This window comes from Euphorbia lathyris, chromosome 2 (assembly GCF_963576675.1).
Source record: "Euphorbia lathyris chromosome 2, ddEupLath1.1, whole genome shotgun sequence".
Lineage (NCBI taxonomy): Eukaryota > Viridiplantae > Streptophyta > Magnoliopsida > Malpighiales > Euphorbiaceae > Euphorbia > Euphorbia lathyris.
Genome location: NC_088911.1, coordinates 139,076,651 through 139,100,972, shown reverse-complemented (window position 1 = coordinate 139,100,972; position 24,322 = coordinate 139,076,651). Strand labels below are relative to the sequence as shown.

Genomic DNA, 24,322 nt, shown 5'->3' with positions numbered 1-24,322 from the left:
ATATTTTTCCCCTATTTTTTATATAAAAAATTAAAAAATTGGAATGTTCATAAATATACTATATAGTTTTTGTCAAATGTATATCTTTTCTTATAAAAAAAGTCAAATATATACTTTATTTATATGTTTGATTACAAATTGGCATCTACCTCTATTATTTATAAAGTCAAATAATTTATTACTTTATTTGGGTTTATAAATACTAGATGGAAATTTGTAATGAAACACAAAAATTAAATTAGGGAAAATGGGAGAAGCAAAAGGAGAATATCATCACTTGGTATTGGCTAAATTCAAAGATGAAATAACTATTGATCAAATTGATGAACTCATCAAAGGTTATGCAAACCTTGTCAATCTCATTCCATCCATGAAGACTTTCCATTGGTAATTAACAATCTTAATTATATCTTTTTTAGATTCTTAATTAGTTTTTTCAATTTAGATTTAAGGGATATTTGGTTGCTCCTTTTCATGCTCATGTTTGTCTTTTACACCTGAAAAGTAGTATTTTTTAAAAGCAGGGGATCCCTGCGTTCTGAAAAAATAACGTTTTCCAACAGTAAATAGTAGGTAAAAAAACAGACTCTTAGAGTAAACTCATATATGATTGAGATAACGGTTACATCAGACCTTTCAATTCAGTTTATCGATAAATTCCTTTCAAATAAGTTTATCGATAAATTGAAACAGTTTCGTATATTTTTTAAGGTTATTTGTAACTCGATTAGTAACACAGTAAATATTTTAGACAGTTCGACAAATTTTTGTGATGAACTTACATGTGGAAAACTTAATTTTTTTTTGGTATTTTGTAATTGCGTTAGTAACATACTAAAAATCTTATATATAATTGACGTTTGGAAGGTCTGGAGTGACAGTTAAATAACAGTCATACCAATCTTTTCAAATTTTCGGTAAATTAAGGTTAAAATTGATATTTCTTTGAAATGGTTTAATTTGCACAATTTTATACGTTATGACTAAATCTACACGTACTGTATAATGTTAGGGTTAAATTTGGCTCTTCGCGTATTTATAAAGTTCCCAAATTTTAAAGTAATTCCATTAATTTTAAATTTCCGCATTAAACTGAATAGATCTAATCTCTTATTTAAATGATGAATGCAGGGCAACAAATATAAGTAAAGAAAACGTGAATGGAGGATTCACACATATATTTGATTCTACCTTTGAGAGTGCGGAAGGAATAGAAGAGTATGTTCAACACCCTGCTCATATTGAATTCGCAGCTTTATTTGCAACTGCTATAGACCAGACCCTTGTGGTTGCCTATAAGCCAACTCTTGTTAATCTCTAATTAAATTCAATATCAGAGTTGCTGATTATATGACAAATTATACTTAAATTATTTTATTGGGTCATCACGAGAATGTAATGTGCCTCATATATGTATCCATATTATTTTATTTGAAGAATAAGACTGTATTAATTGTATTACAGTAGAATAATTGCTTCTTAGTTTGTTATTTTATTGTTCCAACATCTCCCTTCTTTTGTAATAAAAAAATTAATATTTATTTTATTAATGTCATAAAGTGAGTGAATGTGAATTTCTTTTATTGTACTAAATTTACTATTATGAATTTCCAAGTAAATCTATGAGAGTCGGTGCTAAAAGGGTAGTTTAAGGCATTCAAAATTGTTTTACTTACATATAATAATTATTGAGAGCTTCATATGGTATCAGAGCTTCAATAATGGTAAGGAAGAAAAGAAGAAATAATCGCAACAAAGAGGTTCACGATGAAGAAGAATTTTATGAAAAAGAGGAAATTTCAAAATAGAAATCAAAGTTTCAAGGTGGAAATTCACATCATCATGACAATGAACTTGATACACTAAAAGTGTATAACTAATAAGAGCAAGTGTATCCTATTGTATCATGTAATAAAGAGTTATGCAGAACAGTATCGATCCCACAAAGATTAGTACCTAATGCCTTATTCGGACTCGAACTCTGTATTATTTAAAGTATCGATTAAGTGAATTGTGTGTTTTTATACTAATAAAGCAATTTAAACTAGTAAAGTGTTTGAACAATTAATTTGTTTAAATGTATGAATGGAAGACTGGGGATTTAGAATACATGCACTAACTCCAATGGATCAATAAGTTAACTCAAGATGGTGGTTTTCCATTATAAAATAGTAACTCCAACCAAGAACTATTAAATCTACCTCAAACACCTTTAGGTCGATTCTTGATTAGAAAAAATTCCTAATTATGTTTGAAGCCATTAAACACTATGAAAACCAAGGTTAAGTCATAACCAAGACCATAAAGCCACACTATCTGGTTAGAGAATAGGATCAACTAATATGACTAGTTGAATTATTTATTGATTAGGTTTCACAACTCAACTTCCCTACCCAATTACTTGGTTAGGTTTTGTAGATAGAGGCAAGCAATTAAGTTAACTAATTTTCTAGTTAAACCTCCTATAATGCAACATAAACACATATTTAACGACCCATACTTGTACAGCACGATTCACTGTCATCCTAGCCTATAGTAGTTTAGCTCATGTTTGAGCTAAGATACAAAGGCGTGATGAGATGAACTGTATATGAACTCATACTCAGCAAGCTGAGATTATTAATTCAAAGTTAAGATGGAAAAGAGTGTAGATTAAGAGAAACTAATAAGCTTTACTTGAGAACAAATGGTGAATCACAAATTAATGTCAAAACTTGCTTAAAACTGATAATGGAACGAAAACTATAAACTAAACTGAATAAAACCGGATTGAAACTAAAATTAATACGAAAGTATTTGTAAAACGCAAGAACGACTAAGCTAAGATAATAAATACAATGTAGAAGTTTCTATTTTTATGGCTCAAACACCCCTATGAACCCTAGAACATCCCCTAATGTATTAATGAATCTTCTATGCTTCTTCTTATCAAATTAGAGTTGTAAAATTAGGATAAACTGAGTGTTTTTAGGTAGAGTTGCACTAGAATTAAAATTTTGTTTTCTGTAGAAATTTACAAGCCATGGAACTTACGGTCCTATTTTCTGAACCTAAGAATTAAAGTCACCTTAAGAGGGAACCACGATCTAAGAACTTCATTTAATATTAAATCCTTCAAGAAAGACACAACATAATCCTCATACTGGTACTGCGGTCTAGAACATAAACTTTAACATAATTCTTAAATATCCGTACATAACAAGATAGATGTGCTGCCCGGAGAAAGATATTGGGCTGCAACCGACTTATAGTCACCTGAAAAATTAAAGGAGTCAAACATCCCATAGTGAATTAATTATATGCAATGCATGAGTAATTTAACATTATGTCACACACAATAATAATAATAATAATAATAATATAAGTGATCACACAATATGATTTTCATAAAATTGTCTTATAAATAAATATATATGTGGTTTAATACGTGTGTTGGACCCTAAACCTCAATACTCAATCTAATAATCCACCAATAATCACCATATCACTTTTATCCAATAACTGGGGGACCGAGAATAACTCAACCGACCACACGCCCAGTTAGCTGGAGGACCGAGAATAACTCAACTGATTCCGTACCCAGTCTCACTTAAAATCCAAAATCCACATATCATATAGTCCGAGAATATCTCAACCGAGCTTATCCATATATCACAATATTCATAACATTAGTAACATCAATATCCAATAACCCGATAGTATCTGTGCGCACAAGGTCCTGATGCTGCTCACCAGGAAGCATGTCCATAACACGTATTTATCCACAAATAATTACGTATAAATTATTATAAACAATAAGACACTCTTATAAGTAAAAATAATACTTTACTTGAAATATCATGAAATCATTTATTATGAATGCAAATGCTAAATTAAAAATGCATAACATATAATTAACTCACAAATTGCTCCTAGCCGACTGTCCTAATTTTCAGGTACTGCTGCTCCTCCTACTAGTTGAGTATCTAAAAGAGATAATATTATTTTTAGAATTTATATATGTTTAGGGAAATATTAAATTTTATTTCGTCACGTTTTATAGACTTTCTACCGAAAATTCGGCAGAATCTCCCCTATAAAACGGACATCCTCCTAGTAATGACTAGGGTCAACCCTGCAATAAAATACACTTCTATATTAAAAAATATTCAAAGTCCAAACCGGTACTCCATAGACTGTAATTATCAACCCGGTTGGACATCAATCATCTGACAGTTCCATAACTGTCAGCAATTCCAATACTTTACTTTCAAAATTACTCATAATCAAATAACATATAAACATATATACTTATACTTCATTTTCATAATATCTATATCGATCAAATTAACTAACCAATAATCTTAAGAGCATAATTAATTAATTATGCTTAGTCCAATCTCCCTTCAACTCTTATTTTTAAAATTATATATTCTGAATATTTATTTAAATAAGGATCCAAAAATTATTTTTAACCGAACTTAATTTATTTTCCTTAATTTCACCCAACTATATACTTTCGTAATTTATAGAGACTAAACGGTAAGGAATTTGGCAAAAGCCCAAGAATTAATGTTGCTCAAAATAATATTTAGAACATTCTGAAGTTAACCAAATAATTTTTCTGCACTTATTTCGTATGTCACCGGAAAATATCACCGGTGTTCTGGATCCGCCTATCGGAAAAATTAAAGTTGATTGTTTTGAGAAACTAATTATACCACTTTGTTTCTTATGATTCCAGAATCACTCTCAAAACACCCAAAATCGACCGGAAAATTAAACTTTGGTTAGATTTCTTACTTTTTCCGGTGTAGCTCCGATTACCCCTCAAAACTCCTTGCATGCATCAAAATCTAGTGTATCCATAAGTAAATCGACCCCTTGAGTTCATTTTTGGTGTTAGAATTGCAAAATAATGAACATAGGACCGAAAAATAGAGAGAATAGCAAAAGTGACGAATTTTCTCTCTCTAAACGATTTTTAAAAACTCAAAATCTCACCATAAAACTTACATGCACTTATAGCTGGAGTTGAGAGCTTCGTTTCGGTATAAAGAACGCCAAAAATGGTAAAGAAATGAGAAAGAATGGAGTTGGAGAATAATGGAAATGGAAAAGAATGTAGAAAGATGTGAGGAAGAAGATGATGAAGATGATACCGTATCATCTATTTTTTTTTTTTATTCAAAGTTTAGCTAAATTTCACTTTGATCCTTTTTCTTTCAGTATCTTTTAAATGTTTTCAAAAATAATTATATTTTAGCCTTAACTTCTTTTAACTAATTCATTTTAGCAATTAGCTTAATTATATATAAATTGGGGTATTATACCATGCCTAGCTAGAAGATCCGCAGCCTTGTTTCCTTGTCGGAATATAATCTAAATGACACTATCTTTTCACTAATGTGTTAACAAAAATTGTTCCAAATCGTTCCATTTTAGGTTAAATAGACACAACAAAATTGTCACGTTTAAGATTGTTTGATCATCACATATTAAATATGAGGACCTAAACAATTAAAAAGATTGACATTGCAAAGTATTCAAAATACAAAATCTAACTTTGAAAATTTAACTAAACCATTAGTATTATATTTGATCGAAAAATTAACTCACATATCATTTAATTGCAAATTTTATAAAGTACGGAAAACTTTTAAACTATGATACCAGCTTTTACAAATTGGTTAAACCATATTATTTATTTATTGCTATTCCTATTATTAATTAGGTCAGAAATTCTAGAATTCAATGATTCATGAACATATGAATACTTTCTTTCTGGAAAGTTCTTTCTTTTACTTTTCTATATTTTCTATTTTCAAATTCAAATTAATACTAAGTGGTCAGCATCAAAGTCATAAAAAATGGTCAGCACCAATTTTGTTAAAAAAAAAATTTGTTTTACATCCAACAAATTAAATTAATTAAAAAAATTATTATATTTCCTAATTAAACTTATCTCAATAACAAAAAAAAAAAAATTAAAATACTTTCAAAATATATTTATATTAACTTATAATCTCAACAGGATTAAAAAAAACTAAACTTTTAATATCTAATATATATGTATATATAAAAAATAATGTAGAATATATATAATTTGGTGCGGTTCGGGTTTTTTATATTTTTTTATTAAACCGAACCGAATATCAAAATGTACCTAAAACTAAAACCAATGCCAAACCGAATTCAATCGGTTTGGTTCGATATGCGGTTTAAACCGAACCGATACCGACCTTTACTTTCAAATAAACAAATTAAGGGGTTAGTTGTAACATTTTGAAGTTTATAAATTAATTGAAGTTGTTGAATAACCTGAGGGACTCTAGATGTATTAGACTGTTTTATATAAAAATAAATAAAATTTGGAAAGGTCAAACATGCATTCTTTATATTAATATTTTTTTTTATCAAATGTGTACTGTTAATTGGCCTATAAATATAGATGCCAAATTGTAAACACAGAAATTTAGTGAGAGAAGTTAGAAAATGGAAGGAGCAAAAGGAGAATTTCACCACTTGGTATTGGCTAAATTCAAAGATGAAATCACTCTAGATCAAATTGATGAACTCATCAAAGGTTATGCAAACCTTGTCAATCTCATTCCATCTATGAAGACTTTCCATTGGTAATTAACAATTTTAATTATATCTTTTTTAGATTCTTAATTAGTTTTTCAATTTAGATTTAAGGGATATTTGATTGCTCCTTTTCATGTTTATATTTGCCTTTTACATATGAAAAGTAGTATTTTATAAAAGCAGAGAATCCCTGCTTTTTAAAAAATCAGTTTTTCCAACAGTAAACAGTAGGTAAAACAAATGGATCTAAGAGTAAACTCATATATGATTGAGATAACGGTTACATCAGACCTTTCAATTCAATTTATCGATAAATTCCTTTCAAATAAGTTTATCGATAAATTGAAACTGTTTCGTATATTTTTTTGAGGTTATTTGTAACTCGATTAGTAACACGGTAAATATTTTAGACAGTTTGACAAATTTTTGTGATGAACTTACATGTGGAAGACTTAATTTTTTTTTTTTTTGGTATTTTAATAGGTTTTTTGTAACTGCATTAGTAACATACTAAATATTTTATATATAATTGATGTTTGGAAGGTCTGGAGTGATAGTTAAATAACAGTGATACCAATCTTTTCAAATTTTCGGTAAGATATGGCTAAAATTGCTATTTTTTAAAACGTTACGGTTTAATTTACACCATTTTATACGTTAGGATTAAATCTCTACCTACCCTAAAGCGTTGTGGTTAAATTTGGCCATTAGCCCATTTATAAAGTTTCCAAATTTTAATACTATTCTATGAATTTTAAATTTCCGGAATAAACTGAATAGATCTAATCTCTGATTTAAATGATGAATGCAGGGCAACAAATATAAGTACAGAAAACGTGAATGGAGGATATACACATATATTTGATGCTACTTTTGATAGTGCGAAAGGAATAGAAGAATATGTTCAACACCCCGCTCATATTGAATTCGGAGCTTTAATGGCCACCGCTCTAGACCAGATTCTTGTGATTGCCTATAAGCCAACTCTTGTTAATCTCTAATTAAATTCAATATTAGAGGTGCTGATTATATGACAAATTATATTTGAATTATTTTATTAGGTCATCACGAGAATGTGATGTGCTTCTTATATATATCCATATTATTTTATTTAAAGAATAAAAATTGTATTAATTTTATTGTATTAAAATAGTTGCTTCGAGTGTTTGCCTTATTTTGTAATAAAAAATAAATAGTTATTTTATTAATGTCATGTCGTAAGTGAACGTGATTTTTTTTTATTGTACTAAATTTACTATTATGAATTTCCAAGCAAATATACGAGATATAAATAATTATTATTTTGTATTTGAATTTAATTTGGAAAATAAGAATGTATGTAGTCTGCTTAAATGAAATCGAAAATTAACAGTAATAATACCCAAAGCTTTTCAACCATAATAGTAGAATAGAATGCCTTCATAATTTATTCCGCAATTTACATCTTATCAATAAGGATAAAGTATAAAAAAGAACTCATGCTATCTATGTAGACCACTAGCGCTGTCAGATCAAATCTCCGAACAGGTTGCAAATCTCACCAGGGGTGAAGAATGGGTAAATTTCATTAATGGTGTACAACATTTGCCTCATTTCATATTTTAGTATACAACATTTAATTTGTCTCACTAATATGTACGATTTTATAGGTGACTTCCCATTTTAGTATACAACAACTAAGCATTAATCCTAATTAATCAATAAGGCCCGCTTTTTAAGAGATTCATTCCAGGAACTTTCCTAACTTGATGGAATGGAGAACATCAGGATCAGGGGTGTAAATAGGGAGGGACCTGGAGCCCGGGCCCCTCCGGCCGCCATAACCATCTTGACTCTGGATAGTTTCGGTTCTCCTCAAAATTTTAATATTTTGGACCTATTAAGTACTCCCTAAATCCAAATTTCTAATTTATTTGGGTCTGTTAGGCCTCTCTAAATCCAAATTTCTATTTTTTTTACCTGTTAGGCCCTCCTTAAATCTGAATTTTTTATTTTTTTTACTTGTTCGGCGCTCTCTAAATCCAATTTTTTTACATGTTAGGAATTTCAAACAAAATTTACCTTAATTTTGAGAAATTATACATTAATACTTAAAAGTTGGTTCTTGACCACTCAAATTATAACACACATATATACAAAAAAAAATTGAACAAGTTCGATTTAATAAAAAAATAATTTTTTTGCTAACGTACATGTAAAATCGGCTCCCCCAACCGAGTAATCATTTATTCTCCACTGATCAGGATGATATATTAATTCCAGCAACCTCCATCGCATTGCACACCCATTCTGGAACATCACCTGTATCCAATTCATCCATCCATTTTATGTATATGTATTCAGTGAGAGTTAGAAAACATTCAATCATTCCATATATCTCACAATACATGGAAAAAAGAGTACAATAGTTAAAAGTGCAAGAAATACCATTCCTGGAGGAAAACACAAAAGAGTGAAATAAATGGAGGAGAAGAGGGATATATATGTATCAAATAGAGAGAGGGGTGAGTTAGAGAGTGAAAGAAATTTAAAGAGAGAGAGGTTAGAGAGAGAAATAAATTTGAAGAGCGAGAAAGAAATAGACGGAAGAAGATGAAGAGATTGAGGGATAAGGATAAAAAAAAGGATAAAAAATGAATTTTTTTTTTTATGATTTATGGGTCCCACTTTACTAATGACTTGAAGGAAAATAATGAGGTGATGCGTTGACCAGGCGTTAACCGGTCATTTTTACTGGTTGTACACAAAAGTGGGAAGTCACCTATAAAGTTGTACTGAGACAAAGTGAAAGTTATACACCAAAATATCAAATAAGGCAATGATTGTACAACATTGATGAAATTTACCAGGTGAGGAAGTATAGAAAATGTCTCAATTTTTTATTATTAAAGATTGGTTAGCGAGTAAGAGTAAGCGGCGAACATCCCAGCTATGCTGACACCCTCACCACAGACCTAAGAAAATGTCTCAATTACATTGTAAGGAAAGCTAAACTCTATTACAATAGATCATTTCATCTAAAACTATAGTTGCGAGGTCGGAAATAGGTTTGATAATTTCTCAAGTCAAATACATATAAGATATGCTTGTTGAAGTGAGTTTAGAGCAAGCTAATGTTGTTTCCAGTCCAATGTCCTATGGAATTGTGCTTATAGATCCAGTCACAGTGCTCATGGATCTCAGGTGTTATAGAAGAGTTGTTGGAAAGTTGTTATACTTGGGATTCACTCATCTAGATATCACATATGTCACTCAGTAACTCAGTGAATTCATGCAAGAACCTTGTCAGCATCACTTGTAGGTTGCTTTCCATGTTCTTAAGTATTTAAAGAGCATAGCTAAACTTGGTTCGTTCAACTCAAGCAATACAGATGTTAGTGTGTGATCCAGATTATGGTAAATGCAAAATTACTAAAAGATCAGTTTCTGGCTACTGCATCTTTCTAGTTACCTCTTTAATTTCATGGAAGGCCAAGAAGCAATCTATAGTCAGTAAATCTTCTGCTGAGGCAGAGTACAAAAGCTTGGTTGTTACTAGCTGTGAATTAAAATGAATCACTTATCTCCTTACATATATTAAGATCAAGCCTACTCTTCCTATTACTTTGCATTTGGATAGCAAATCTGCTATTGCTCTTGCTAAAAATCCAATTCTCCATTATCAAACTAAACAAGTTGACATCGACTGTCACTTGATTAAAGAACACATTGCAACTGGTTTTCTTCATACTCCTCACATTTCTACAAAACTATAGCTAGCTGATATCTTTACCAAACCTCTCAATCTCATACTATGTTTCCAACTCTTATCAAGGTGGATTTCGTTGTCTTACCTCTACTTCCATCTTGATGGGGGATCTCTCAAAAGCATGCGCAAATACATAATGAAAGCATGCGCATCTCTCGAGCTCAACATCAGTACCCGCCAGAAGATGGCACCAATGATGATAGATGCTTGATCAACTTATGCAATTTCAGTATAGTTTCTTATTCAATTTTAATTATCAACTTATTTCCGATCATTTTATTTTCAGTTCTTCAAGTTTAATTCCAGTACAATTCCATTTATTTTTGGCGCATTGTTTCTAAATTGATCTCAGGTCCGTAGAATTAATTGTTAATTTAAAGTTTTTACGTCCTTTTGGCTTTAAGACAATTGTCTGCTTCACGAAGTTAGATTTGATAAATTTTGGGATTTTCCTGCAAAATCTCTGGCACGCTCGCGTGTAGGAAACAAAAAGATGAAACAAATATTATTATTATATCTAAGCTTGATTCATTAGATGTGAGTTTTAGAAATATATAAATTAAGAGTGAATTTGGCCCTTAAAGTTGGCCGACAAGTTCAGACGAAAGAAAGATTAAAAAAAAAGTTTTCATTAAAGATTGAGAATGTTGAATCGGCTCTTACACGAAATCCAAATCGAAATTTATATATCAAGTCAGTTCTAAAACTCGTAATATTTGACAAATTAGTGCAAATTTGACAAATTGTTAGGTATTGAAATTGATCGTATTTGAACTAATTTATCAAATATTATCAATTTGATAGATTTTAACTTAGATTAAACTGAAACTGTCTGCTAATCATGTATACAAAAAATAAATCTTGTGTTTTAACCACCCATTTACAAAGACAATACTCATGATTTAAAAGTTTACAAACAGAGTTTTATGCTTTTTGTAGTTTATAAACTCAGTCCTTTTTTAAAAAAAAATGTTGTTGTGTTGTGCCTATAAACCCAAAAATAGAGCGATTTGAAATAATTAAAAAAATTGATTTTATAAATTATTCAAAAGATCTAACTTTAAAAATTAATTAAATCACAAATATTGTTTGATCAAAAAATTAACTTACATATTCTTTATTTGCAAATTTACAAAGCGCATAACATATATTTACAAACTTTTAAATTATGAGAACTTTCTTTACAAATCGATCAACCACGATATTTATTTTATAACTTTCCCTATTATTAATTAGGTCAGAAATTCTAGAATTCTGGGGGTGGTGTCAAATATGCAAGGGTTGCGGGTAAATAAGCTAGTCCACGGTAATGGTAGGGGTAGGGGTAAGGGTAGTAGGTTACGCTTTGAGACATGGAACATAGGTTCTTTGACAGGAAGATTAGTTGAAATTGTAGATGTTATGAAGAGGAGGAGAATAAATATAATGTGCCTACAAGAAACCAAGTGGGTTGGAGCCAAGACTAGAGAGATAGCTCCTTGGGGTTATAAGCTTTGGTCCTCAGGAAAGGATAAGGGTAGAAATGGAGTATGTATTCTTATTGATCGGGAGTATATTGATGATGTAGTAGCGGTGTCTAGAAAGAATGATAGAATTATGAGTGTTAAGCTAGTGATAGAGGATGAGGTTTAGAATTATGAGTGTTAAGCTAGTGATAGAGGATGAGGTTTAGAATTATGAGTGTTAAGCTAGTGATAGAGGGTGAGGTTGTGAATGTCATCGGTGCATATGCGCCACAAATAGGATTAGATGCCTCTATAAGACAAGCTTTTTGGGAGGACTTAGAGGAAGTGGTGCAACAGGTTCCTAGGGATGAAAAGATGGTACTGGGAGGTGATCTCAATGGACACGTGGGTTCTAGGTGAGATGAGTTTGAGAGTGTTCATGGAGGGTGTGGTTTTGGAGATAAGAATGAAGCAGGAAATGATATTTTGGAATTCACATCAGCCTATGACTTGAGTATCATGAACACATGGTTTATGAAGAGAACATCCCACTTAGTGACTTATCGGAGTGGTGGTAATGCGAGCCAAATTGACTTCTTCTTAGTAAGGGGTGCTTGGAGAAAGAGTTATATTGATTGTAAAGTGATCCCTGGTGAGAGTACGACAACCCAACATAGAGTAGTGGTGCTTGATTTTCGAAGTGGGAAATGTATAAGAAAACGAACACCACAAGTGGAGACTAAGATTAAGTGGTGGAAATTGCAAGGGGAGAATCAACAAAAATTTGTGGATGAGATGACCAAAAAAGATATTTGGACTTGTAATATGGATTTAGATATAGATTCGATATGGACTAAGATGGAGCATAGTATAAGGGAAGTAACGAATGAAGTTCTAGGGGAATCTAAAGGTAGCATGCCACCGGGTAAGGACACATCCTGGTGGACAGAAGAAGTACGACAAGCAGTAAAGAGTAAGCGAGAATCCTATAAAATATTGGGGAAATGTAGGAGTGACGAGAACTACGAAAAATACAAAGAGGCTAAAAGGGAAGTAAAGAAGGTCATACGAGATGCTAGAGCAAAGGTGAATCGGGATCTGTATACAAGATTGGATACGAAAGAAGGGGAAAGAGACATATATAGAATTGCTCGGATGAAAGATAGGAAGACGAGAGATCTAGGAAAAGTTAAATGTGTGAAGGATGTGGACCAAAAAGTCCTAGTTGGAGATAAGGATATCAAGGAACGATGGAGGTCCTATTTTGATGACTTATTTAATGGAGATCGCAGACAAGATGTTGGAGATATAAGTATCCCTGACGATATGATAAATCATGAATGCCTACGGAGAATTCAAAAGGGTGAAGTCAAAATGGCATTAAGTAAGATGAGGTTGAAGAAAGCAGTAGGACCTTATGGCATCCCTATTGAGATTTAGAGATGTTTGGGAGAGAGGAATCGAATGGTTGACGACGTTCTTCAACAAAATTTGGAGAAACAATAAGATGTCATCAGAATGAAGAAAAAGTATCTTAATCCCTTTGTATAAGAACAAAGGCGATGTCCAAGATTGTGCCAACTATCGAGGAATCAAATTAATGAGTCACACTATGAAACTTTGGGAGCGAGTGATCGAACAAAGGCTAAGGAGGACGGTGAAGATCTCGGAAAACCAGTTTGGCTTTATGCCGGGAAGATCAACTATGGAAGCCATCCATCTAATGAGACAATTAATGGAGCACTATCGAAATAGGAAGAAAGACTTGCATATGGTTTTCATTGACTTGGAGAAAGCATATGATAAGGTACCAAGGGAAGTACTTTGGTGGGTCTTGATAAGGAAAGGCATTTCGCGGAAATATATTGACATCATAAAGGACATGTATGATGGAGCATGCACGAGTGTACGTACTAATGTTGGGAAGACTAAAGAGTTCCCTATTACGATTGGAGTGCATCAAGGTTCCGCACTAAGCCCATTTCTTTTTTCCATCGTTATGGATGAACTAACAAGTTCATTTCAAGATGGTATACCATGGTGCATGTTGTTTGCAGATGATATTGTGTTGGTGGATGAGACGAAAGAAGGAGTGGAGATGAAGTTGGAATTATGGAGACAAACTCTAGAATCTAGAGGCTTTAAGGTGAGCCGAAGTAAGACAGAATATTTAGAGTGTAAGTTTAGCGGCCATATGAGTAGGGAGGCAGGGACAATCACCCTAGATGGGAGAGTTGTTCAGGCATCGGATTGCTTCCGGTATTTAGGATCTATTATCCAAACGGATGGAGAAGTAGATGGAGATGTTGCTCATAGGATTAAATCTGGTTGGTCGAAGTGGAAGAGTGCTACGGGTTTCCTTTGTGACCCCGGCATGCCTAATAGATTGAAGGGAAAATTCTACCGCACGACAATCAGACCAGCATTGTTATATAGTACGGAGTGTTGGGCAGTGAAACACTGTCACATCCATAAGATGTCGGTGGCGGAGATGCGTATGTTGAGATGGATGTGTGGTCATACGAGAAAGGATCGGGTGAGTAATGAAATAATTAGGACAAAAGTAGGGGTTACATCTATTGAGAATAAAATGAGAGAAAACCGACTAAGGTGGTTTGGCCATGTGAAACGTAGAGCGCTGATGCGCCGGTTAGGAGGACCGAAGAGTGGCAAAGGGATGCAGTGGTGAGGGGTAGGGGAAGACCTAAGCAAACTTGGAGGAGGGTGATCGAAAGTGATTTGAGTTTACTGGGAATTGAGGAAAATATGGTAGTGGATAGGACGGAGTGGAGAGAGCGAATTTGTGGCGTTGACACGACTTGATTTCACGGTTTTATATGATGGTTCATGTTAGCCGACCCCGAATCATTTCGGGACTAAGGTTTTGTTGTTGTTGTTGATGAAGTAAAAAAAACATCAAAATATTCAAAAGTGTAGCTCTAAATGAGTGACAATTGAGTCCTGCAATCTTAACTATTAGCTTCAAAGTTTAGAATTAAATACAAAGTTTAAAATTATAACAAAGACTATTCAAGACCATTCGATTCAATTAAATTAAACAAAGAATAGCAATTGAACAATTGAGAAATTGAGAAAGAACAAAAAAGAATAGCAATTGAGAGAGACAGAAATTGAGCAGGAGCAAATATTACCAACAGCAATTCAATTAAGCTTTTATCAAAAATAAAATTCAATTAACAATTCAATTAAACTTTTATAATTCAATTAAGCTTTTACTAGCAATTCAATTAAGCTTTTATAAAAAAACAACAGCAATTCAATTAGCAATTCAAGAGCAACAACAAACCAACAGTATAGCTTCTATTTTGAGGGAGCCTTTGAAAACAAACCAACAGTACCTGTCTGCCGAAGTTGATTCCGTTTCAGTTGAAGAAGGGAGAAGGTTCCGGTCGGTGGCGGAAGGAGCAGCGCCGACGGTGGAGACTGACCGGCAGTTAGTTGAGTTGGTCGACTCTCTTTCTCTTGTGCGATTTCCCTCGAGCAATTCGCAGCAATTAGGGATTAGGAGGAGAACGGGCACACGCTGTATATCGTTGGTTCAGTTTTCATTTAACGAAACAACGTCGTTTTGCTCATTAAGTAAAACGACGTCGTTTTGATTTAAAGAATAAGAAATGAAAATTACAAAACAGACCCTCATTCATTCCCTTCGTCTTCTCCAAAGAGCAGCTGCAATGGAGGGGCGCTAGGTTTTCTGGTTTTAATCAATACAGATAAAAAAAATAATAATTTCTTAAGCTTTCCGGTGGCTGCCCCGGCAAGCCCCCCTCATTCCGCCACTGCCAAGTGGTAAGCATCAAAGTAAAAAAAAAAATGGTCAGCATGAAATTTGGTAAGTGTAAATTACATTCATACCCTTAAATTATAGTTTTGTTAATACATTTCCAATTCCCAAGTTATCTAAAAACTGCAACTATTCGCTGGACTTCAAAAGTTAAATTAACTCTTCAAATTATTTATTTGAAACAACAAAAAAAGCATTCAAATAGGTTAATATCTGTAATTTTGAGAGTTTTTTATTGTCATTTTGTTAATATATTAACAGATTAATTAGATATGTAGCAACAGATATTTTCGACATATTTTATTTCTACTGTATTTATATTGAATGTTTTTTGAATTTAGAGGTTTTTTGTTCCAAATAAACAACTTAAGGAGTTATTTGTTTCAAATAGGGATGTGAATCGGTTCAAAACGTAATCAGGCTCGACTTGAACCGGTCGGTCGAACCGGCGAGGAAGCCGGTCCGAGCCTGCATGGTTTTTCAAAGGAGAGAAAAATCGGAGAGACCCAGCACCCGACGGTCTCTACAATTGGTGGGCTAGGTAGAAATTAAAGGCGGGCTGCTTAAAATTAATACTACGGTGCGGTCAAGCTAAGGGACCTTATTACGGTGCGGTATTTGCGTCGCCCACGTCATACGGGTGCGCCCCCAACCCAACAGTTAATCGATTGCACCCTCTGCGCGTGAGAGAGTATTTTCTCTAGTAATTAATTAAAGGCTTGTAAATATCATTTACTTATAAACTAGTTAAGTTTCTACTTTCTTTCCTATGTGGGATGTGAATTCTTAGTTTCCTTTTATCTTCTTCCAAACCATTTTAAATCGTTCACTTTGAGCATCAACTTCTCCTTCATTACTTGTCTGTTTTGAGTTTATAATATATTTTTAAAAAGATCTCATGACAGAATACATTGATATATTTCAATTTATTCTGAACTTAATTTATTCGTCATATATTTAAGACTCAAATTAACAAAAAAATAACAAATCAAATGTTGTTTATAATTTATTTTGGATATATATAATGTATAAAAATAATTTTAAATTAATTATATATATTTAATATATATAAATATTATTTATTTATTTATTACGTCATCCAGTTTGACCAATCCGAGCCGTCCGGTCCGACCAAGTGACCGGTGACCCAGTTACCAATCCGATTTGATGTCCGGACCGGTTCTGATAACATTGATTGATACTGACTCAGAACCAAATAGTATGTAAAACCAAAATATTCAGTTCGGTACGGTTTTAAACCGAACAAACTAAATTAGTGAAAAGAGATTATTATACTTTCTTATTAAATTTATCTCTAACATCAACAAAAAAAAAAAAAAAAAAATTTGAAACACTTCCTATTTATAAATCTACTCATATGAAATAACAATACAAAAAATTATATATTTTTCCCCTATTTTTTATATAAAAAATTAAAAAATTGGAATGTTCATAAATATACTATATAGTTTTTGTCAAATGTATATCTTTTCTTATAAAAAAAGTCAAATATATACTTTATTTATATGTTTGATTACAAATTGGCATCTACCTCTATTATTTATAAAGTCAAATAATTTATTACTTTATTTGGGTTTATAAATACTAGATGGAAATTTGTAATGAAACACAAAAATTAAATTAGGGAAAATGGGAGAAGCAAAAGGAGAATATCATCATTTGGTATTGGCTAAATTCAAAGATGAAATAACTATTGATCAAATTGATGAACTCATCAAAGGTTATGCAAACCTTGTCAATCTCATTCCATCCATGAAGACTTTCCATTGGTAATTAACAATTTTAATTATATCTTTTTAGATTCTTAATTAGTTTTTCAATTTAGATTTAGGGTCTGCTTATTTTGGAGTTAGAGAAGGTTAACGGAGACAAGGGTTAAATAACCTTAAATAACCTCAATTTTAAATAGGTGGAATCTTGAGGTTCTCTAAATAACTTTTCCTCCCCTCCATTCCTCTCCTTTTAATGAACCTTATGAAATCTTCGTCAAAACAGACCCTTAAAGGGTGTTTGGTTACTCATTTTCATGCTTCTGTTTGCTTTTTCGCTTCAGAATAAAGAGTTTTAGGTGTTTGGTTAGTTACCTCTTGGTTTCCTTTTACACCTAAAAAGTAGGCCTTTTATAAAAGCAGGGAATCCCTTGCTTTTTGAAAAATCAGCTTTTACCAACAACAAACAGTAGGTAAAACAAATGGGCCCTTAGAGTAAACTCATATATGATTGAGATAACATCGGACCTTTCAATTAAGTTTATCGATAAATTCTTTTCAAATAAGTTTATCGATAAATTGAAACAGTTTCATATATTTTTTAAGGTTATTTGTAACTCGATTAGTAACACACTAAATATTTTAGACAGTTTGACAAATTTTTGTGATGAACTTACATGTGGAAGACTTAATTTTTTTGGTATTTTAACAGGTTTTTTGTAATTACGCTAGTAACATACTAAATATCTTATATATAATTGATGTTTGGAATGCCTGTAGTGACAATTAAATAACAGTCAAATCTTTTCAAATTTTCGGTAAGTTAAGGCTAAAATTGATATTTTTTAAAACGTTATGGTTTAATTTACACCATTTCATACATTAGGATTAAATCTCTACCTACCCTAAAACGTTGTGGTTAAATTTGGCCATTAGCCAATTTATAGAGTTTCCAAATTTTAATACAATTCTATGAATTTTAAATTTCCGGATTAAACTTAATAGATCTAATCTCTGATTTAAATGATGAATGCAAGGCAACAAATATAAGTACAGAAAACGTGAATGCAGGATATACACATATTTGATGCTACCTTTGATAGTGCGGAAGGAATAGAAGAATATGTTCAACACCCCGCTCATATTGAATTCGGAGCTTTAATGTCAACCTCTTTAGACCAGATTCTTGTGGTTGCCTACAAACCAACTCTTGTTAATCTCTAATTAAATTCAACGTCAGAGGTGAGGTGCTGATTATATGACAAATTATACTAGAATTATTTTATTAGGTCATCATGAGAGTGTGATGTGCTTCCTATATGTATCCATATTATTTTATTTAAAGGATCAAATTGTATTAATTTTATTGTATTAAAATGGTTGCTTCTTGGTTTTGTATTTTATTATTCGAGCGTTTGCTTTCTTTTGTAATAAAAAAAATCAATATTTGAACGTGAATTTTTTTTATTGTACTAGATTTACTATTATGAATTTCCAAGCAAATATACGAGATATAAATAATTATTATTTTGTATTTGAATTTAATTTGGAAAATAAGAATGCATGTAGTCTGCTAAATGAAATTGAAAATTAATAGTAGTAATACACAAAGCCTCTCAACCATAATAGTAGAATAGAAGGCTTTCAAAATTTATTTCATAATTTACGTCTTATCAATAAGAATAAAGTATAAAAAAAACTGATACGATCAATATAGGTCACCACCGCTATCAGATTAAATCTCCAAACAGGCTGCAAATCTCACAAGGTTTGAAGAAGTGCAGGAAATGTCTCAATTACATTGTAAGGAAGGCTAGGCTCTATTACACTAGATCATTTCATTTAAAACTACAGTTGCGAGGTCAGATATAGGTGTGATCACTTCTCAAGTCAAATACATATAAGATATGCTTGTTGATGTGAGTTTAGAGCAAACCAATGTTGCTTCCAGTCCAATGTCCTATGGAATTGTGCTTACTGATCCAGTCACAATGATCACGGATCTCAATTGTTATAAAAGAGTTGTTGAAAAGTTGTTATACTTAGGATTCACTTGTCCAGATATCACATATGCCATTCAGTAGCTCAGTGAATTCATGTAAGAACCTTGCTAGCATCACTCGTAGGATGTTTTCCATGTGCTTAAGTATTTAAAGGACATTCTAAACTTGGTTCGTTCTACTCAAGCAATACAGATGTTAGTTCTGTTAAAACATGTGATGCAGATTGTGACAAATGCAAAATTACTAAAAGATCAGTTTCTTCTAGTTACCTCTTTAATTTCATGGGAGACCAAGAAGCAATCTATAGTCAGTAAATCTTCTGCTCGGACAGAGTACAAAAGTTTGGTTGTTACTAGGAAGAGACAATTGTCTGCTTTAGGAAGTTAGATTTGCTAAATTTTGGGGTTTTCCTTACGTATAGGAAACAAAAAGGTGAAACAAATATTATTATTATTACTATTATGTCTAAACTTGATTTATTAGATGTGAGTTTGAAAAATATATAAATTAAGAGTCAATTTGACCTTTAAAGTTGGCGGACAAGTTTAGAGGAAAGAAAGATGAAAGAGTTTTCATTAAAGATTGAGAATGTTGAATCGGCTCTTACGTGAAATCCAAATCGAAATTTATGTATCAATTTAATTTTAAAATTGGTAATATTTGATAAATTAGTGCAAATTTGACAAATTATTAGATATTGAAATTGATCGTAATTGAACTAATTTGTCAAATATTATCAATTTGATAAATTTTAATTTATATTAAACTGAAACTGTCTGCTAGTCATGTATAAAAAAAAATAACTCTTGTGTTTTGACCCATTTGCAAAGATAATACTCTTGATTTAAAAGCTTACAAACAGAGTTTTATGTTTTTTTTTTCAGTTTACAAACCTAGACATTCCTTAAAAAATGTTGTTGTGCCTATTTACCAAAAAAAAGGAGCGATTTGAAACAATTAAAAAGACTGATTTTATAAATTATTCAGAATACAAGATCTACTTTTAAAAATTAATTAAATCATAAATATTGTTTGATCGAAAAATTGACTTACATATTCTTTAATTACAAATTTTACAAAACATAGAATACATATTTACAAACTTTTAAATTTTACGAAACATAGAATACATATTTACAAACTCTTTTTACAAATCCACCAAACCACATAATTTATTTTATAATTTCCCTATTATTAATTTGGTCAGAAGTTCTAGAATTCTATGATTCATGAACATATGAATACTTTCTTTCTAGAAAGTTCTTCTCTTTTACTTTTCTGTATTTTCTAGTTCCAAATTCAAATTAAGACTAAGTGGTCAGCGTCAAAGTCAAAAAAAAAAAGTAAATTACATTCATACCCTTAAATTATAGTCTTGTTAATACATCTCCAACAACGTGTTGTCCAAAAACTGCAACCTATTCATGACCTTCAAATAGGGGTGTGTATTGGTTCAAAATCGAACCGAACCAAACCAAACCGAAATTATTAAAATAATTGATACCAATACCGACCCAAATAGTACATAAAACTGAAATACAATCGAATCGGTTCGGTACGGTTTTAACCGAACAAACCAAATTAGTTTAAAAAAAACATTATATTTCCTTATTAAATTTATCTCAACAACAAAAAAAAATTTGAAATACTTTCGAAATATATTTATATTGTAAAAAAAAACTAAACTTGTAACATCTAATGTATATAAAATAATGTAGAATATATGTAATTCGGAGCGGTTTGAGTTTTTTTACATTTTTTGTTAAACCAAACCGAATACCGAAATATACCTAAACTAAAACTGAAGTGACAAAAAAAAACCGAATCCAATCAGTTTGGCTCGGTATACAGTTTAAACCGAACCGATGCCGACTCCTAGTTTCAAATAAGCAAGTTGAGGGTTTAGTCGTAACGTTTCGAGGGATAGGGGTTTGAGATGTATTTGACTTTTTTTTATATAAAAATAAATAAAATTTGGAAAGGTCAAACATACATTTTTTATATTAAGATTTTTTTTTATCAAATGTGTACTGTTATTTAGCTTATAAATATAGATGCCAAATTGTAATCAAATACAGAAAATTTAGTAAGAGAATTTAGAAAATGGAAGGAGCAAAAGGAGAATTTCACCACTTGGTATTGGCTAAATTCAAAGATGAAATCACTGTTGATCAAATTGGTGAACTCATCAAAGGTTATGCAAACCTTGTCAATCTCATTCCTTCCATGAAGACTTTCCATTGGTAATTTCAAATAAATGTCATATGATTTCACGTTTTACAGATCGGTACATTTTGTTTTTGTTTTTTTTTGTTACAAACTGAACCATATGGTTTGCAAAATTTTCATTTTTTATTGACTTTGTAAATTTTGGCCAATAATAACATCAAAATAAAAATTTTCAAGGATTAAATGATATTTTAAGTAACTTTAATTTTTCAACTTTTTAGGTTTGATGTCATTTAGGCATTGCTTTTTATGAGAGAGAAAGATAATGTTTAGAGAGAGAAAACTCCAAAAATGATGATTTTAAAAAATAAAAAATGTGGTTACATAGTAAATATGATACTAAACAACTTTAATTCTTGAAATTTTTCATTTTAATGTCGTTATCAGTCAAATTTAGCACTCAATAAAACATTAAAAATTTGCTAACCACAATGTTCGGTTTGTAACAAAAAAAACCCACATGGACCGATCTGCAAAAACCACACGGTTCAGTTTGATATGACATTTAGCTCATATATGATTGAGCTAAATGTCACATCAAATGTCTGAAGTAACAGTTAAATAGCAGTCAAACTAACGTTTTTCAAATTTTCAGTAAAGTATGACTAAAATAGATATTTTTTTAATGTTAGGGTCAAGTTTGCACAATTTTATACGTTAAAGCAAAATCTGCACCTACCCAAAACGTTAGGGTTAAATTTAACTCTTAGCCCATTTATAAAGTTTCCAAATTTTAATATAATTCTGTGAATTTTAAATTTCCAGATTAATAGATCTAATCTGTGATTTAAATGATGAATGCAGGGCAATAAATATAAGTACAGAAAACGTGAATGGAGGATTCACACATATATTTGATGCTACCTTTGATAGTGCGGAAGGAATAGAAGAATATGTTCAACATCCCGCTCATATTGAATTCGGAGCTTTAATGGCAACCGCTCTAGACCAGATTCTTGTGGTTGCCTATAAACCATCTCTTGTTAATCTTTAATTAAATTCAATATGAGGGATGCTGATTAAATGCAAATTATATTGAAGTTATTTTATTGGGTCATCACGAGAGTGTGATGTGCCTCCTATATTTATTCATATTATTTTATTTAAAGAATAAGATCGTATTAATTGTGAGTAGAATAGTTGTTTCTTAATTTTTTATTTTATTATTCGAGCGTGTGCCTTCTTTTGTAATAAAAATTTAATATTTATTTTATTAATATAATAAAGTGAACGTATTTTTTTTTATTGTACTAAATTTACTATTATGAATTTCCAAGTAAATCTATGAGAGCCGGCTCTAAAAAGGCAGCTTAAGGCTTCCTATTTACGGGTACTCTAATTCAAAATTTGTTTTAATTATATATAATAAATATTGAGATCTCAACTGTTAAAAATATCTTATAAATAATTATTTTTCGTATCTGAATTTATTATAGAAAATAAAAATGTATTTAGTCTGCTAAAAAAGAAATCGAAAATCAACAGTAATAGTACAAAATGCCTCTCAATAATAAAAAACATAATAGAAGGCCTTCAAAATTTATTTCATAGTTTACATCTTAGCAATAAGAATACAGTATAAAAAAATCATACGGTCTATGTAGGCCACAACCGCTTTCAGATCAAATCTTTGAACCCGCAGCAAATCTCACAACATCTAGTATATTTTTCTTCCTTCCATTCTTTCCGGTAATCGAGTTCAATTGTTTTCAATAAGTTTCTACAAGCTTCATATGGTATCAAAGCTTTAGTAGTCGCGGGGAAAAAAAGAAGAAATAATCGCAACAATGAAATTCACGATGAAGGAGATTTTTATGAATTGTTTATAGAGAGAGAAAGGGAGAGTTTGAGAGAGAAAAGGAAAAATGAGAGTTAGAGAGAGAGGAGAAATGGAGAGGTAGAAACCTCACCGATTTCCCACGATCACCACTCGAACCCTGTGTTATACCTGTTGCTAGGGGTGTGTACGATTTGAAACAAATCGGAAATTGGAAAATCTCTAAAATTGTATCTAATAAAATCAACGATACAATTTGAATGAGTTTAAATGATTTTCTCTTTTTCAGATCTGTCTTCTCTCTCTCAGATCTGTTGTCATGGTGAAGAATTTTTATGAAGATTGAGAGTTTTGAGATCTATCTCTTCTCTTTTAGATCTTTCTCTCTCTTTTAGATCTATCTTCTCTTTTTCAGATCTGGCTTCTCTCTCTCAGATCTGTTGTCATGGTGAAGAATTTTTATGAAGATGGAGAATTTTGAGATCTATCTTCTCTCTCTCAGATCTATTTCTCTCTTTTAGATCTTTTTTCTCTCTTTTAGATCTATCCTCTCTCTCTCAGATCGATTTCTCTCTTTTATATCTTTTTCTCTCTTTTAGATCTTTTTTTCTCTTTTAGATCTATCTCCTCTATCTCTCTCTCTCTCTCGGCTAGGGTTCATGGTAAAGCGTGTTAGGGATAGATCTAGGGAGAGGGGGGCTGTGGCCGGCGAGGGGGGGTCGGATCTGGAGGGGATTTGCGGCAAGGAAGGGGGCGGTGGCCTGGTGGTTTGGGGCGAGAAGGGTGAGGCAAGTTTTGTTGGCGGCGAGCGTGCACCTGGTGTAGATCGGGGCGGGGCGCTTGGCGGGGTGGAGGCAGGGGAATCCAGGGGCGTCGGTAGGGATCTCGTGGGCATGGATGGTGCGTCGGCAGGGTTCTCGCGGGCGCCGCCCGTGCGACTGGGGACGGATCTTTGCGATCCACAGGCGGCAGATTCGACAAGGTTGTCGCGGCTGGGTGCGGATCAATGGGAGATACG

General features: G+C 31.9%; 2 protein-coding genes and 1 long non-coding RNA gene across 3 annotated transcripts; all 3 read left to right on the top strand.

The window, feature by feature from the left end:
* Nucleotides 1-219: 219 nt before the first annotated feature.
* LOC136220104 (stress-response A/B barrel domain-containing protein HS1-like) lies at nt 220-1,574 on the top strand. The gene is made up of 2 exons (XM_066007800.1): nt 220-387; nt 1,132-1,574. Exons 1-2 carry the CDS (start codon nt 248-250, stop codon nt 1,319-1,321), a joined length of 330 nt encoding a protein of 109 aa, XP_065863872.1. The 5' UTR covers nt 220-247; the 3' UTR covers nt 1,322-1,574.
* A 4,874-nt stretch (nt 1,575-6,448) lies between these two features.
* On the top strand, nt 6,449-7,741 carry LOC136220105 (stress-response A/B barrel domain-containing protein HS1-like). The gene is made up of 2 exons (XM_066007801.1): nt 6,449-6,614; nt 7,379-7,741. Exons 1-2 carry the CDS (start codon nt 6,475-6,477, stop codon nt 7,566-7,568), a joined length of 330 nt encoding a protein of 109 aa, XP_065863873.1. The 5' UTR covers nt 6,449-6,474; the 3' UTR covers nt 7,569-7,741.
* Nucleotides 7,742-17,207: 9,466 nt separating this feature from the next.
* On the top strand, nt 17,208-22,770 carry LOC136217069 (uncharacterized). The gene is made up of 2 exons (XR_010683435.1): nt 17,208-17,355; nt 22,332-22,770. It is a non-coding gene; the product is annotated as an uncharacterized lncRNA (long non-coding RNA).
* The last annotated feature ends 1,552 nt before the right edge of the window (nt 22,771-24,322 follow it).

What these genes read in the sequence shown, in the direction of transcription:
- LOC136220104 (XM_066007800.1), top strand. Translation starts at nt 248, where the DNA reads ATGGGAGAAGCAAAAGGAGAATATCATCACTTGGTATTGGCTAAATTC. An exon ending in TCCATGAAGACTTTCCATTG is followed by an intron (nt 388 to 1,131) that starts GTAATTAACAAT and finishes TGATGAATGCAG; the next exon opens with GGCAACAAATATAAGTAAAG.
- LOC136220105 (XM_066007801.1), top strand. Translation starts at nt 6,475, where the DNA reads ATGGAAGGAGCAAAAGGAGAATTTCACCACTTGGTATTGGCTAAATTC. An exon ending in TCTATGAAGACTTTCCATTG is followed by an intron (nt 6,615 to 7,378) that starts GTAATTAACAAT and finishes TGATGAATGCAG; the next exon opens with GGCAACAAATATAAGTACAG.